General features: G+C 46.4%; 1 protein-coding gene and 1 long non-coding RNA gene across 4 annotated transcripts in view; one reads left to right on the top strand and one right to left on the bottom strand.

The window, feature by feature from the left end:
* Positions 1 to 16,683, top strand: part of LOC139057431 (uncharacterized) — a 327,910-nt gene that overhangs the window by 40,568 nt on the left and 270,659 nt on the right. The gene's annotated exons all lie outside the window — the stretch shown is intronic.
* LOC135898951 (fatty acyl-CoA reductase 1-like) overlaps positions 1 to 16,683 on the bottom strand; it is a 49,853-nt gene that overhangs the window by 23,196 nt on the left and 9,974 nt on the right. For all 3 annotated transcript variants that reach the window (XM_065428221.2, XM_070535658.1, XM_070535659.1), the window contains exons 2-6: positions 10,944 to 11,101; positions 9,583 to 9,699; positions 8,583 to 8,758; positions 8,042 to 8,114; positions 7,618 to 7,724 (exon numbers count right to left, since the gene is read on the bottom strand). In XM_065428221.2, coding sequence (XP_065284293.2) covers positions 7,618 to 7,724; positions 8,042 to 8,114; positions 8,583 to 8,758; positions 9,583 to 9,699; positions 10,944 to 11,101 — 631 coding nt within the window. The remainder of the gene's footprint in view (positions 1 to 7,617; positions 7,725 to 8,041; positions 8,115 to 8,582; positions 8,759 to 9,582; positions 9,700 to 10,943; positions 11,102 to 16,683) is intronic.

Here is a 16,683-nt window from a genome sequence, read left to right as displayed (position 1 = left end):
CAAGGGACACAACATTATGTTTCAATGGCTTCCAGGACATTGCAGCATCAGCGGGAATGACCAAGCCGACGAAGCTGCCCGATCCACACATGAAAGGGGTCAACGTGTCTTTATTCCGCTTTCGCGAACAGACGCTGCGGCTGGGCTGCGCCTGATGTCCTGTGAATGTACTTTGCCTCTGTAGGACGCGAACGCCTTCACCACATGTCGTTTGCGTTCGTTGTCTCCGGACATAAGGATGCACCTACCACCTGGGTTACCATGACGTGAACAGACCATGCTGTACCATCTGTGGCTAGGCGTTGCATTTACGAACTCGTATGCTTTGCTTATTGGAATGGCCGGCAGCCCCACGTGCGCCACATGCAACATCGATGAGACTCTCGCACATATCTCCCAACTCCCTTCGATCGCAGGAACCCGGCCCTCCCACAGCCTCCGCGGACCAAGAAGCGCTCCAGGCGCCACACAGGTGCCCTGACTGCGACATGGCCAGGCGGCCATCCGCAGCCCATCTGTTTTGGGAGTGCCAGCGACACGCTCGGCAGCGGGACCATCACCTGAGGGCGGTGCGAGTGTCGTCCTACGAGGAGTGAATTAGACCGGCAACTGGCTCGATGGATTCTGACAGGGTCATTCTGAATTCGCTCTTGGCTTTCGCCAAGGACGCGCAGCTTCTAGGACGGCTCTGAATACGCCTCCCCCCTCCTCTTCCTATTCCCCATTATGGTATAAACTTTTTTAAAACAGGGTTGAAGTACCTCAGACAGGCTGGCCAACGTTTCGATAGGTGGACCTATCTTCGTCAAAGGCGGCCTCGTCATCCTCGGCGTGTTAGTTTTAAAGGGTTAGTGCAGTGACGTCACGTGCGGGTGTTGTCGCTGGCGGCTGGTTTTAAAGAGAGAGATTACAAGAGGGAACAGGCGCTGCCGTCCGACGTCTGTGAGCCTCATTCTCAAGACGAAGGGACAAGAGCGTGAGAGTGGGCACGCGGGGAGGAAAGAAAAGAAATAGAAGCAGAAAAAAGGGGAAAAGAAGGAAAAAAAAAAGCAGGGGGGTGCCAGGGCCGTACCAAGACACAACAAAGGGGGGGGTGAAAGAAAAAGAAAGAGAAAAATGAAATCTTTAAGAAATACGGGGGCTTGGGAGCGTGTTGGGGATGCGAAGGGTTAGGAGGTAATCCGGGGGAGTCGTTGGCGGCATGTTTTTGAGGCATTAGAACGGCCGGTCAAGCAATAGGTCGAGTAATTTTGAAATAGTTAAGGTGGCGACGGGGAGTCTGCGGTGCAATGGTGGGGTGACTGAAAGGCAGCGGCATGGTCTTTCAAGGGGCACTGCCCCACGCGCTTAACGTAGGTGTCGTTACGGCGGCATCCAGAAGGCGATGGTTGAGGCGCCGAAAAAGGCATATTGACTTCGGAATGTGTTGTCGAGGGGGTTTCAAAAAAAAAACTAAAAAAGGGGTAAGGGGGAAGGGGGGGGGGCGAAATCGGTATAGCAAACAGGAGGGCGACGCGTGCAGAAGCGGGCGCGGGCAAGTGTACATGGAAGAAGGGGATCGTAGTACACTTGGTATAGACGTAAAATCCTGAAAGAGTACATTAAATTGAGTAGTAGGCAGGAAATTTTTTTTTCTTTTTCCCTTCCTCCTCTCTCCCCCTCTCCCCCTTTTTCCTCCGAAATGAAAGAGTAGGTGAGGTTAAGAATTAAAGTTGGCTGGTGGCCTAATGTGTTTTGTGTATTGGTTGATGATATGAGAGTTTCAGATTTAAGTTACAGCTTTTAAAGATTCTAAGTTGCCGCGTGCCAAATTAATTCCTGTCGGGTGTAGGCAATTAAACTTGTGTATGAGGTATGATTCCGTGTACTTCCTTTCGCGAGGGGAACGGAAATTTGTTTGTAGTATATAGAGCCTTGCTTTGTCAAACATATGTCCATGTTCATTAAAGTGGCTGGCTACTGCTTTGGGTAAATTGTGTTTTGTGTCCGCGCGGTGACCATTGAGTCTTGTATTGTTTGCAAACAATACATAGGTGAGACCGGACAACAAATCAATACAAGACTCAATGGTCACCGCGCGGACACAAAACACAATTTACCCAAAGCAGTAGCCAGCCACTTTAATGAACATGGACATATGTTTGACAAAGCAAGGCTCTATATACTACAAACAAATTTCCGTTCCCCTCGCGAAAGGAAGTACACGGAATCATACCTCATACACAAGTTTAATTGCCTACACCCGACAGGAATTAATTTGGCACGCGGCAACTTAGAATCTTTAAAAGCTGTAACTTAAATCTGAAACTCTCATATCATCAACCAATACACAAAACACATTAGGCCACCAGCCAACTTTAATTCTTAACCTCACCTACTCTTTCATTTCGGAGGAAAAAGGGGGAGAGGGGGAGAGAGGAGGAAGGGAAAAAGAAAAAAAATTTCCTGCCTACTACTCAATTTAATGTATCTTTCAGGATTTTACGTCTATACCAAGTGTACTACGATCCCCTTCTTCCATGTACACTTGCCCGCGCCCGCTTCTGCACGCGTCGCCCTCCTGTTTGCTATACCGATTTCGCCCCCCCCTTCCCCCTTCCCCCTTTTTTAGTTTTTTTTTTGAAACCCCCTCGACAACACATTCCGAAGTCAATATGCCTTTTTCGGCGCCTCAACCATCGCCTTCTGGATGCCGCCGTAACGACACCTACGTTAAGCGCGTGGGGCAGTGCCCCTTGAAAGACCATGCCGCTGCCTTTCAGTCACCCCACCATTGCACCGCAGACTCCCCGTCGCCACCTTAACTATTTCAAAATTACTCGACCTATTGCTTGACCGGCCGTTCTAATGCCTCAAAAACATGCCGCCAACGACTCCCCCGGATTACCTCCTAACCCTTCGCATCCCCAACACGCTCCCAAGCCCCCGTATTTCTTAAAGATTTCATTTTTCTCTTTCTTTTTCTTTCACCCCCCCCTTTGTTGTGTCTTGGTACGGCCCTGGCACCCCCCTGCTTTTTTTTTCCTTCTTTTCCCCTTTTTTCTGCTTCTATTTCTTTTCTTTCCTCCCCGCGTGCCCACTCTCACGCTCTTGTCCCTTCGTCTTGAGAATGAGGCTCACAGACGTCGGACGGCAGCGCCTGTTCCCTCTTGTAATCTCTCTCTTTAAAACCAGCCGCCAGCGACAACACCCGCACGTGACGTCACTGCACTAACCCTTTAAAACTAACACGCCGAGGATGACGAGGCCGCCTTTGACGAAGATAGGTCCACCTATCGAAACGTTGGCCAGCCTGTCTGAGGTACTTCAACCCTGTTTTAAAAAAGTTTATACCACAGTGTGCCATTCCATCTGCCAGCCCCTTTCTTGTTTTTGGTATTCCCCATTATAGGCCTTCGTGCCATCCCTTAATAAATACATTTTGTCATCATCATCATCGCGATGTAGTGCCCAGAGACAAGTGCCGTGCAGAGTACTGGACCAGTTGGACAATCGTCCACTATCAGAATTCAAACTTTAGGCCACTCTGCAGTGTATGCGGTTTGGTCGTGCTCGTCTTTATTTCTTTCTATCTCCCCCTTCCGCTCCCTTTCTCCTTTTATCCCCCTTCACCCTTCCCCCGTGCAGGGTAGCCAACCGGAACTGCCTCTGGTTAACCTCCCTGCCTTTCTATGAATCCTTTTTCTCTCTTTATTAGAGTTCACGGTCGATGTTCAATAAAACCTGTAATTGCCTGAAGGTGAAGAGCATCTTCTACGCCGTTCACTGGGTACATTTCGCTTCGCCAAAGCTGAAGATTCACTTTTAGTAAAAAACACTTTTATAAATTTTATGTGATCGTGTCCTTTGCGGGATGCCTCATCCGCGTTTTCATGACACTCGCATGGCATGTACATAAATCGCCGATTCCTTAAGCGATTCAGATCCCCTCTGTCTAACTTACTCACGTATGCAGTCAAAGATTAGAAGAACCGGGGGTCCCACGTAACTTGAGCCAAACTTTCAAAATATGCAAATGTCATGCAGCTGGACAGAACCCAGCTAATGTTTTTGCCGCCGCTTGGAGAAACTCAGATTATAATTTGCATTCCTCCTAACTACATAATTAGTCTTCATTAATTAATGAACTTCTCAAATAATGTAATTAGATGAGAACTGTCAATGGGAAATTGTAGAATGACATGAAAAACTCCAGCTACAGATTCCTGCTGCTGAATACGAGCTACAGAAAGGTGTTTTTTCCAAGCAAGAAAGAAGCCCGCGAATACACGAAAAGTGCCTCGAGCGGCCAGTCGCGCGGCGATTTTGCATGTATTCGCAGGCTTCTCTGGGAACGACATGCGACGTGTATCAGCAGCCACGTGTGTATGCGTTTTGAACTGTTCCGGCTGTCTCGGTTTTGAGTGGACCAAGAGAACCGCCGTCTGTGCAGTTTCAGCGTCAATTGGAAAATCTTCTCACTATCTGATCGGTTGGCGTGGGAACTAAAAGACAAGAGTGCGTACCTGTGTGAGGCAAACCCAATGCAATTCGAAACATCTCTGCGCCAATCGTTATAAAATATTTGCATGAGCCGCTGGCATCCTTCCCACGCATTTAAAGTCTAGTAGACACGAGATCACTATGCCATTTGTCTGCGCTAGTCTCCTGCATGAGGCCGACGGCATTTCTGACCACTGCGATCTCTTCAGTTGGTAAACCAGCATTATAGATTTGAGCTTTGTACTTCGGCATTGTATATGCCCCTGTAAAGCAGCAATATCTGAAGGCCATCGCATAAAAAAGAGTCTGACGGCTACTTGTGAAGACACAATTACCGCAAGACGTATGAGTGCGTCGTATAGAGGATGGAAGGAACAAGACTGAAAAAACAACAACAAAAACAGCCGGGTAACGCCGTAGTAAGAACTCGCGTGGTCAAGCCGCATGCTTGGACCATGCGCTATATAGAACAAACAAATCTATAACTCAGCATCCACCACTACTTAGGACACTCGTGCAGTCCGCAGAATGTCGCTCGACCACCGGATAAGTGTGACTCACGCTGTACGGTATCCTATTATTACTAAACAAGAATATTTTATTCGTGAGTGGAAGCCTCACCCAACAATGAGGTAGTTGCGCAATGTATCCTCACATACCGTTTTGAACGCTTGCCGAAGTAAGCAGTATAACGTCTTCCGAACCGCACCAACGCTCTTGGGATCGTCATATGTTTCGTAACCATTCATTTGCTGCTAAACCACAGCTTACAACTACAGTGAGAATGCTACAATAAGGTCACATTAGCGAAACAAACTTTCAGATATACGCGACTGATCGCTGAGCTTGACTGTAGGCTCAAGCACTCGCACATTCATCGCTGTGGGTCCTCCGTCCTCCACAACGCAGTAGGAACTCCGGCCATGCTGACTTACATCGTTTCGGTACGTCTCACAAAACCATTTCTCGCAGAGGAGACGCCACGCCATAAGAAATAGACCGCACGACGCGCAAGAAACCATCAGAAGCTGCTCCGAGCGTATACACCTGGCATGCAACACGGAGCGCACGCTAAAGTCAGCATGCGAACTGCCCAAAGATGCGCCATCTCATTATGGTGGCGCCTATGGAAAAAAAATGGCATATAGCAGGTGGTTGGGCGCGAGCTTTGTGTCACAGACTGTAATGGCGAATGCGCCAAATCACACCGGTGGGCACCGGGGCGCCCCAATACACCGTTTCATCCAGTAATCCATGATCGGCTTCTTATGTGGGCATTCCTCAATTGACAACGTAATTCATATTGTGACCTACGCACAGCAGCGAAAATTTGGGAAACATCTCTCGGTGGCTCTATTCTTATGTTCGTAAAGGGTGTGTACAACAACATGGCCCATAAAGCCATTCTTGACGTACTTCAGGCTGTTGAACTTTGAGGTTACGTGCTTATCGAAGATGGCCCATCACCTAAACATGTTGCCAGTCATGATGTTCCACAAGGCGGAATTTAGAGCCCTACTCTTTTAAATGTCATTTTGGTAGAGCTCACCGAAACAGTACTATAGATGACTGAAATTTCACTCTGCGTCAACGATATCTGCATCCGAGGTCCCGGCGTGACGGGGCCAGAACGCACGCAAGAATTCAATAGGTGGACATCTGTATACATTCTCAGGCAAAGCTTGAATGCCTATAGAGACAAGAATAAAAGAAAAAGGGAGTAGATCCAATGCACATGTCGGAATCTGCGAAGCGATACCTTAGCGATTACCTGCCTGCCAGCGAACATTGCAAGATGCGGAGACCCCCATCACGTGACCCACGTGACTGCGCATCATACTGTCCCCTAGATTGGCCCGCTTTGCCATGACATGGTATCCGGGGTCAGCGCGCCGACAAGCATGGGCTCACCTAGCCACGGCCATGAAGGCCGGGAGGGTACACAAAGAAAGCTTCGCTTTAAAATGCGCACTTGTAGCAATCACATGCAAGTCGATGTATCTTTAGCCTGCGGTCAGCTGCTACAGATATCTAGGCGTTATTGTTGATCGCGATGCGTCCTGGAGTCACCACGTCTCTTTCTTGAAAAAGAGACTTGTTTGCATTGATCACCTGGTCAAGTTTAGCGCAAGAAAGTCACGGGGACAAGCGTTGTGCCGAGCTGCAACCTCCATGTTGCAGCTCTGCACGACGCTTTTCTTCGAATTTGTGAATAGATCATTACTACGAAGACCAGGTAGATATGGTGGCGTTATATGTAGCTCGAAATCAGGTGGGGAAACTGCTTCCTCTGATAATAGTTGCGTCAAGGTTGCTCTTTTGGGGTCTTTCATAGCTTTGTTGACAAATTGGCCTTTCACGATCTGTGTATTCGCTATAATTATTGCTGCTTCTGCGTCGACCGCAACATGTCGCAGGCGGGCAAAATGAATGCAAGCCTTCGTTTTCGTTAAAATCCTTTTCGCAAAGAGGTTCCTTTGTGATAACTTTTACCCTGACAATACTGCTTAAAATGTCGAAGATAGAATCCAGCTCTACAGTAATGGCGACCTATAAGTTTAGCGTATTACTCCTACAGTACAATTATTTATCGTGGATGACAAATGGCTAATACATTAAAGTAATGCCAGACGTCTTCAGTATTACGGTAGTAGAAAGGTTCCTAAATTAATTTGAATGTAAGCATTACCACAAACAGGTATGCTACAAATTTCTCTGATGTCATCCTTTGTGCCCCTTTTTGACGGGATATAAAGAATATGGGTTGCAATCGATGTATGCTGTTTTAGCTGTAAAGCCTCTCTTCATTATCCTGCGAAAAGTTGGGATTACTTTCCATATAAAGGAACGTGGTTTATGGCAATGTCTGTTATGACGCACATTTTCCGGCCTTACGAGAAAGTTCTGGTGATTCTTGAGTCGGTAAACGTTTCTTTTTCGCGAGAAATAGTTCATAAAATGATGTTTTGAGCTCTACTGAGGCACCCAATTTTTCACAAAGAATATCGCAAGTGGTCGAGTGATAATGTGGGAGAGTTGGCATGGAATGACCATTATAGAGACAGGTTAAAGCTCTAGTTGACTGGTTTAGCATAGCGGAAATATTGAGGCAGAAATGCAGTGAGGCGTACTTACTGAAAATCTTCGATTATCTTTTGGTAATTTTCACATGGCGAGTATATCACCTCGTGGACATCTGGTTTATCACAGTTGCAATACGCTGTTGACACGTGGACAAGAGCCTTGAAAGAAAATCAGACGCTTAAGTATTACGAATACCAAAAGAAGATCTGGTGGGCAAGCTGCTACTGCTAAGTTGAGGTAAAGCGCTAAAGGGCTCGCTGGACGGCAGAATGAAAACGAAACGCGGTGTCTTCGTGTCCCACTGTCGTCCTGTGGGCCATTTTGCACTATACAATAAGTTACTGCGAAGAGGCAAGTGTAAGCACAACACTTCATAACCTAGTCAGCTTGTTGAGCTTTACGAAAAAGAAAAGCTATACGTGTAACGTATTTAGGGCAGCCATTTTTGTATAAAGAAAGGTAAGCTGTAACTTACGCAAATATTTGGCATTTGCCTACAGAGGTCAAGAACTCGTCTTGTGCCCAAAAGATTGACTTCAACTGCTTTCCTGAAATACGAGGATGTCACAATTTTGTAGGTTCACGTATAACACCGTGGTTGCATCGGCACATCATCAGAGCTGTGAAGCGTTCACGTAGCTGCTAAACATGTTTTGGTCTATGATGAAATGTGGGACACGTAACGGAAGCAAGTTTGTTCTCATTACACTTAGCCATTGATGTACTCTTACAAATTTGCATATGTATTGCATCCTCCCATAGATTGCACCACCGGATGTGTTATGTGCGTTAGTAACTCTATAATGCCTGACTATCATTCTCAGGCGCACGGACATAGCATTTTATTTGAAAAATAAGAAACGGAAAGGAAACTGGCATATTCTTGCTTGGATACTTGATGCGCTTCATGTCACAGAAGTAACTCTGACATAGGAGGAAAATTAGGCTTTATTTAATGATCGCGCCAGTACACCCTGCTGTTTTGTCATGCAGCCACTACGGTTACCCTTACTTACCTGAGAGGTTCATTGAATTTGATAGCGGCACCTGAGTGGAAGACAACGGAAACATTGTCCACTAAGGTGGCCCGATCATATGCACTGAGTCCCAAGTCTGGCTGAACCAGGTCTCCGGCCAGGACCGTAACTTTTTCAAAAACTTCTGGTTGCTCCTGTTTTAGGTGTTCAAATATCTGCGTACAAAAAACAAAAGAAGGCAACAGATTTTGCGACTTCTAAGAATTATAGCCCAAGTTCCAGCGAAGCTATTTCAGCCACCGCAATTACGAATTTTAGTTGCTTCTAATTAAACTATCAGATATAAACGAGTTTCTACTGATGATGTTTTTTGAGTACACACATGTATTAGCAAATATGCGTTCGCAGTATCTACGCCGTGCAGCTACGTCAGTTTTCTGCTCTGAAAATAATAACGAAGCCGCCAGCACAAGTCGCACATTTAAGTGCGCTTGTATCCTAACCATTTTGCAAGCAACCTCCTAATGCGCGGACGTCAGCACTGTTCGCATACAAGACCACTTTATACTGAAATGTTTTGCATGGACTCCAATTATTCCACATGTTTGCCGTACGATCCTTATGAAACTTACAAACAGATTACGTGGAATGATTCCCCAAGAATTATATGAAAAGGACAAGGAGTTCATCTGAAGCTATTACAGAGTATAGCCTATTCTCATTATCACTCCTCATATCCATCTTTATTTTCATCTCCTCTTTCTCTCTGGTGGAGGAGCATGCTAGAGAAGTGTTACCTCAAACCGGCCTCTCTACGTTTACTGAAATAAAATCTACTTTTCTCCCTTTTACTCAATCTCTTCCTTCATGGATGGTTGGGGAGAGTGAGCTATGTTAACATAAACGTACATAACCCACTGTTGATCATTGTATATAACATTGTTGATCACTGTATACAACATAGCGCGAAATTTCCTAGCAGCCGTATTAATTGCGGTCACTTGACGTATACATATGTCTACACGTGGGAAGGGCTCACCGGTGACTTGAAGATTTCCTCATGTCTCGCTTGTGGTTCCTGTCCTTTTTTACTTCGCACGAGTAGGTAAACCCTCTCCAGCCCGGAACAAGATCGTAGCAGTTTTTCCAGGAGAACCTGAATGTGGGTGGGAACAAATCAAAAGCGCGAGGAGCAGCAATATTGAAAAGCTTGGCCTGAATTTCTGGACATCTCCATCAGCTTTAGTCACATTGATCGTCAGCTGCTTGGTACTCGCGACCTAATGAAGCGATTTGGACACGTTTAAAAGAGACAAAGCAAGTGAGACTGGGGCTTGATAGGGCCGCTCGCTTTATCATCGGCCGATGATGAGGCGTAAACAGTCACGTCACATATGAGCGTCTTTGAAAGGTGTGAACGTTGCACTGTCCGCAGGTTGAGCTTCAGATTCGTAGAGGAAATTGGCAAAAATTTGCTACGCTGCAGAAATTAGTAGCATCAGCCCCTTGAATCTCTGCAAGAGGTTACTAACTACTTGGATTATGAGATTAGTTTGTCTAGTTATCGTAATTACTTGTCTAAATGATATACCTCGCGTCATTTTACACTGTAAACATGTATCTCTGGTTGAAAAAAAAGAAACGCTGCCGAGGAAATTACGTAACTGTCGTTTTCCCCTTTTTGCCAATTTCAAACACATTGTTTGAAATACCCTGCATATTCACGGCTCAGAGCGTGTGAATAAGCTAAATTCTGGAGTTTTACGTGCCAAAATCACAACATATGATCATAAAACACGCCGTAATTGGGGACTGTAGAATAATTTTGACCATCTGCGTTTGCTTAACGCGCGCCTAAATCTAAGTACGCGATCTCTTTTTGCATTTCACCCCCATCGAAATGCGAACGCCGTGGCAGGGATGAAACCTTGAGCTCAGCTTTGCAATGCCGTAGCCACTAAGCTACCTTGGCGGGTAAAGTGTGCGATAATTTTTGACAGTCCAAATGCTTGTCTGCACAAGCGAACTAGAGAAAATAGACGGTATGCAGTGATACCGTTCATGCTGCCTAAACTACACGCGCGTGTTTTTCACCACGTTGAGCCCGCATATAGATTTTAGATAGGCCGAAAGAGTTAACAAGGACCTAGATTTTGCCACTCTTATTATTGGCCGTTCTCTGACCGTTAATAACGCGGGCTAACCGTCACTGTGGCCCCTGACGGAGGGCGATAAGCGCGAAAGGGAAAAGCGCCGGAAAAGAGCATCACTACAAAATCGCGATTTAGGTTTCTATTTTGCATCTCACTCGTGACGGTGGTCACACAACTGACCGACCTCAGAGCTTTTCATGCAAACCGCTCTGGAGTTCTTATTCTCTAACTGGCAGTGACAGCTTACCTTTCCGACGAACCCTGTACCTCCTGTAATGAGCACCACCCGGTCCTTGTAGAATGATGCTACTTGGGAGCCATCGCTTGCCCCGTAGACTCCAACTGGTGTTGGACTTGGCTGTTGCTGGTAGATTTCAGGTGTCACGGTGGATGCTTGTCGGTGCGCTGAGAAAAACACGCGGAAAGGGCAGTGATGAAAAAGAAAACGGTTTTCAGCGGCCCATGCATCGTTTGCGGCCCATGCATCGACAGCCCATTGCCAGCCCATGGCAGTAAGCTGTCGCCTAAGCTGACCTTAATTTTTTAATGAAGTATGCGTGCTTATTTCACGAAAAGCGATTCACTTCGGATTGTGCTGGTGAAATGTACCAGATTGTGCCTTAGGGCTACTTCCTAAACCTAAAGCCGGTGCAACAAAATACTCATGCCGTTGCATACACAGACGGCGCTAAATGATTCAGCAGCCGCTAAGTTTCTGTGGAGTGCCTATATATGTGATAGCAAGGCTTGCGTGGTGTTGTTGTGGCACTCGTTTTTTTCTGCATATTTCCTTTCTAAGTCTCGATATTAGGCAAGCAAATCTACCTCAGCACTTCACCAATTAAATAAAAGGCTTGGGGTTAGTTTCTTAGTTGAAGGTACGAAACGACTGCCAGAAATATAGGAAAAATTAGTGTTATAAAGTGAGCGATTCTAATTGCCGAGCGCTTTTTCTTTTCAGCGCGAAATAGCATGTATGCCGCATTATCCCAGTTCACACGTAAAATGTACGGTGTGGGTGTATAATGTCGATATTGGCCAGTGGGATGTCTGTAAAAAATGGGGAAGCTTCGATGCTTAAGAAATGCCTTTTTTTACGCGTGAGAAATACATATGACTGCACAAGAAAAGTCCCTTTTCGGGCACGCAGACCCACAGACATCGGACGGACGGATGGACAGACACGCATGTACCTTGCTTTTAGAATACACACACTGAACAGGCCCGAGTCAATGACTGCACTAAGCAGCTCCACTGCTCCATTGGCCATGTATTCCATGGGGACATCGTAACCTCAGTTACGTAACCGAGTTACTATTAGTAACCTCAGTCATACAGCTGTGCAGATGTTAACATAAGCGAGTCGCAAGATAAGTCTTCAATACTGTGGCTCTTTGAGCGGGTTGGTAGGACATGACAAAAAACATTTAAGCGCACAACCAAACGAGGGCAGTGACACTTCATTTGGGCCTAGCTGGTACATAATTCTGAACTTAACGTTACAGCGCAAACACCTAAGACGATCCACGATGTCGATGTCGGGTCGATGACGACGTCGTGTCTTTCTTTTTGTGGATCGTCTTAGGTGTTTGCGCTGTAACGTTGAGGACGGTGAACCAAGACAGGAGGCGCACGACCGCTCGTGTGTCTTGTGTCTTCTTTCACCACATCCTTGTCAGGTTGTGTTCTTAAATGCATTTTGTTTTTTTTTGTACAAGTCCTCACTTGAAAACCACTGCGCAATGCGGTAAAGGTTATGGGTGATATTGTGGAACTTGTTGCTCTCCGTCCCGTCAGATGCATGAGTCAGGAACAGCTCCTCCAAAGATGTGAAAGGTGTACCCCTCAACAAGGAAAGACGCAGAAAAGCTTGCGATGGCCGAATACTTTTTTGTGCAGTCACTTCGGCTTCAACAGAGGCCGTATGTGTACGCTTCTGTGTATGCTCACAAACTGCGCTGTGTGAGCGGACGCGATGCCCTTTTTGGACGCATGCATGTGCTTTCCTGAGTTTTGAGCGAGCACGTATCAATGTTATCTCTGTAGTACGATATTCGCAGTTTTGTTTTCCGTGCAAATAAAAAAAAATTAGAGCCAAAAAAAAGTCACAGCCCTGCCCAGAGCAAGCAGCACAGTCAGCGTAAGCTGGAGGAGCGGCTCCGTGGGAGAACGTCTTAAACTGCTTGAAGAGGCTAACTGCAAGTACTGAGTATGCGGAAAGTAGTATTTTAATTTGCACACTTTTATTAAAATACACTCTGGTGTGCTTTATGATCCAAAAAGTAGGTCGCGGAGAACATGCAGCAGGGCACTATGTGTAGAACATTTTTTTTGGGGCCAGTTGGTTCAAAAACGAGAAGGAAAACAGTAGTGCGAAAGAAAAGTACACAGGACTGGTGCGCACACAGGAGTGGCGCTGAAGCGCCAGTCCTACGGCGCTTTGTCTCACTGTGCGTACTTTGTTGTCTATAAACACAAAGTCCAAACAAGACCTGGTGTGCGAATAGCTGCATTTTCGGCAGCACAACACTTGAGCGTCTTGGTGGCGAAGCTGTCGGGCCTCATTGTGGGCAGCTAGTACAAACTATAGGCAGGGATGTAGCCAGGGTGGGGGGTGCTTAAGGGGTTTCAGCCCCCCCCCCCCTCGAAATTTTATCGTGCAGTGATGCACCACCGACCAAAACTACCCCCGGCGCGGGAAATCATTCTGGATTTTCTCTAGAATGTATTTTTTTACGCTCGAAAAGACATTTCGGCGCGAAGATTGTGAACTCAGGCTGCATTTCGTGGCAACGCCCATGCACTTTGAGTCACATGACGCAAAAAATTCCATCCGAGCACAAAGTTTCAAGGGCGCTTTGATGGCGAGCGGGCTCGTCGCGGCATCTCGCAGAGGCCGCGGAATGAACGGAGCGCATGGATTTTTATTTTATTTATTTATTTATTTATTTAACAATGTCCTTACAGGCCTCGTATGAGGCATTGGGTAAGGGGGGCGTTACAATAATATTAACAGAGTATATAGAACATATAAAAGCATAATAGACATACATTATTAATTGGATTTCAATTTCGAAACTTTATGGGCATAAGGATCACATAAAGTTTTGATGCGAAAGGTGCAGTGACATTTCCAAAGTCGTGCTTTACATTTTCAATTGCGGATGTTTGTGGGTTTAATATTCTTATAAACATTTGACGCCAAAGCTGCATTGACTTTTCTAAAGTCGTACATCGGACCATACAACAAAACAGTCAAATCAACAAGCTATCAGACAAGTTGACAGAGCACGCAGCGAGGTCCGATGAGACTAAGCGTCGTGATGGTTCATTTGCGTCAACATGTCAAAGAAAAGAATGTCAACATTTTTTTCAGCTACGCGCCAAAGCATCCATGTCAAGGCACTAAAGCCAGAATAGATAACTGCGTTCTTATTTATTTTTTCTAGTTTGATTTTTTTTCACGAGGACACATTGAGCCCTTTCAATTTTCTTTGACCCGCGGGCTGCCAGAGCCAGCAAGAGGTCATGCGTTTTTCACGTGTTGCCCTGACAACCACGCGGCGCACTGCGGTGCGCGTTCGTTTTTCTCTGGCCGAGTGTATTTTGGCCTCAGAGAGTTTTTGACGCTTTCTGGCTAGCAGATTTTTACGGAAAGTATTTTATCTGGCCACTGTAGGATAAAGAGCAGCATGCATATAATTCTTTGTGAACCAAGGGTCTCACGTTTTTTTCGATTTTCTTAGGTAGCTACATTAGGTGCCCCAAGTAGGCATTCGATTGTGGCCAACATGCTTTCCTTTGCGTTTCTTCATTTCGGTGCCACCCCCTGGCGTGCTTCATAATCAGAAAGGGGTTTTGGAACGTAAAACCCTATAATATATTTTTGGTGCCATCCCCTCCCCTGGCTGACCAACTCTGGGCTGTCCAGCAGGCCCACGATGCGGCCGAGAGGCTCGGCCTTCCGGTTTCCACGTGGGAGCGGCCCGCTTCGTGAAGACTCACGATCTGCAGGACTTTAATTATTAAAGTTTTACCATACCATACCATACCATCCCCCCCCCCCCCCCCCCCCTAAACACACACAAATATACATTGTTGCGGCGCAGTGAACTGTCGCATGCCTAAATTCGATTTTGTTACTACTTTTGCGAAAAGTAATGGGCCACGGCACTCTTCACTTGCCGGATACACTTATTGTATTATTGCGATAACAATTATATGGACACTCAAGGCGCATTCCTGTTGTCGCCGTCATGTTCCGTATGAAGTCCAAGTGCGATAACATCGTCAGCGCGCGCCGCATGCTGTATGTGCCAGTGAAAGCGTAGAGGGGGGGGGGTTGAGCCGACGATGGTGGGTCAGTCTTATGCGAGCAAAGGAGAAAAGCGGGGAGAAAGCGCGCCGCCTTTCGTCGCGCGCGATACATCGGAGGAGCGGAGGGAGGGGGGAGGCGTGCCTTAGGATTCTGTTTTCTGTGAATTTGATATTGCGTAACATGTTTATTTGCCTTGTTTGACACCTTATGCAGGATGTCTTAGCTAACTTTAACCGGAGTTAAAAAATATGCCGATGCACTCTAAGACGACGCGACCAAATGCATGTTGTTCACTTTTGTATGCAGTATGTCACGCTATTTTTGTATTTTGTTTAATTAGATAATTAGTCAAATTTCATTAACTAACTTCTGAAGCAACGAAGCTAGAAAAAATTTCCAATTAGAAAGTTGTAGAGCGGTTTGCAAAACGTCCGAATAAACAGTTTCTGTCAATCTATCTATTAAGTATTAGTGTTTTTCAGGTCACTGCGGATGCCCGCGAAATATAAAAAACACAACGTTACATGTCCGCCTGCGCGTCATGATTGCACTGCTCCCAAGCGTTCCGCGCACAAACAGCCATAGGGGCGGTGCAGCTTGAAAAGCGACAGGGCAGCGACGCAAGCGTTGGCTGTTCGATTTAAGCTAGCAACCGTTATCTCCTGCGCTGCGTAAAGCTACTGACGGACAGGGTGGTGGTGGTAGTTGGTAGTTCCAGACAGCGATAAAACAGACTATAGTGCATCGGCTGTTAAAGCGCGAGCAATTTCGTGATGCCTTTTTCCAACGACGAAAAAGCAGACATGATCCTTGCCCTAGGAGCTGCAGGCGGACACAGACGGCAGGCTGTAAGATTATTTCGAAGCTGGCACCTTGGTACGCGACCGAGCCCGATGGCGATATTTAACACCTATGAGTCACTGAAGCAAACCGGTAGCTTCACAAGAAAGAGGCAGAGAGTTTCAGTCATATATAATGAGGTTCACTCCGACGTCTTGTCTTTCATGGCGGCTAATCCACACGCTAGCACGCGCAGCGTGAGCGCACAGCTCGGTGTGTCCCACTGAACTGCCTGGATGATATTGAAAACAGCTGGACTGCGCCCTTGTCACCTGCAGTTGCAGCAAAATCTGGAATCAAGGGATCATCAAAAGAGGTTCGATTTTGCGAATTGGATTTTGATTCAGGAGGAGCAGGATTCTGACTTCTTCACCAAAGTATCCGGATTGACGAGGAGAACTTTTCCCGAAATTGCCAAGTAAATATCCACAACGCATACTATTAGAGTGAGCAAAATCCCCACTGGCTGGGAAGATCCCGCCACCAATATTAGTGCTCTCTTAACGTTTGGTGCGGAATATATGACAGCACAGTCTTTGGCCCAGTGTTTTTAACAACACTCTGACCGGCAAGAGGTATGTGAGTTCTTCAAAGGGCCGGTTGAAGACTTCTGCTGCAACATGCCACAAGCCCGGCTTGACTAAAATTGGTATGAACACGACGGGGCCCAGCCCACAGCTGCAGTCAAGCACCAGCATGGCTTGATGTTACCTTCTCAGGGCAACGGATAGGGGGAAGTGGGCCTGTCATGTGGCGTGCAAGCTCACCCGACCTCAACCCTCTTGACTTTTTCTTGTGGGGTTATATTAAGGACCACGTATACACGACG

This window comes from Dermacentor albipictus, chromosome 3, assembly GCF_038994185.2.
Source record: "Dermacentor albipictus isolate Rhodes 1998 colony chromosome 3, USDA_Dalb.pri_finalv2, whole genome shotgun sequence".
Lineage (NCBI taxonomy): Eukaryota > Metazoa > Arthropoda > Arachnida > Ixodida > Ixodidae > Dermacentor > Dermacentor albipictus.
Note: the sequence above shows the minus strand (reverse complement) of the source record. Positions and strands in the feature narration are given on the sequence as shown.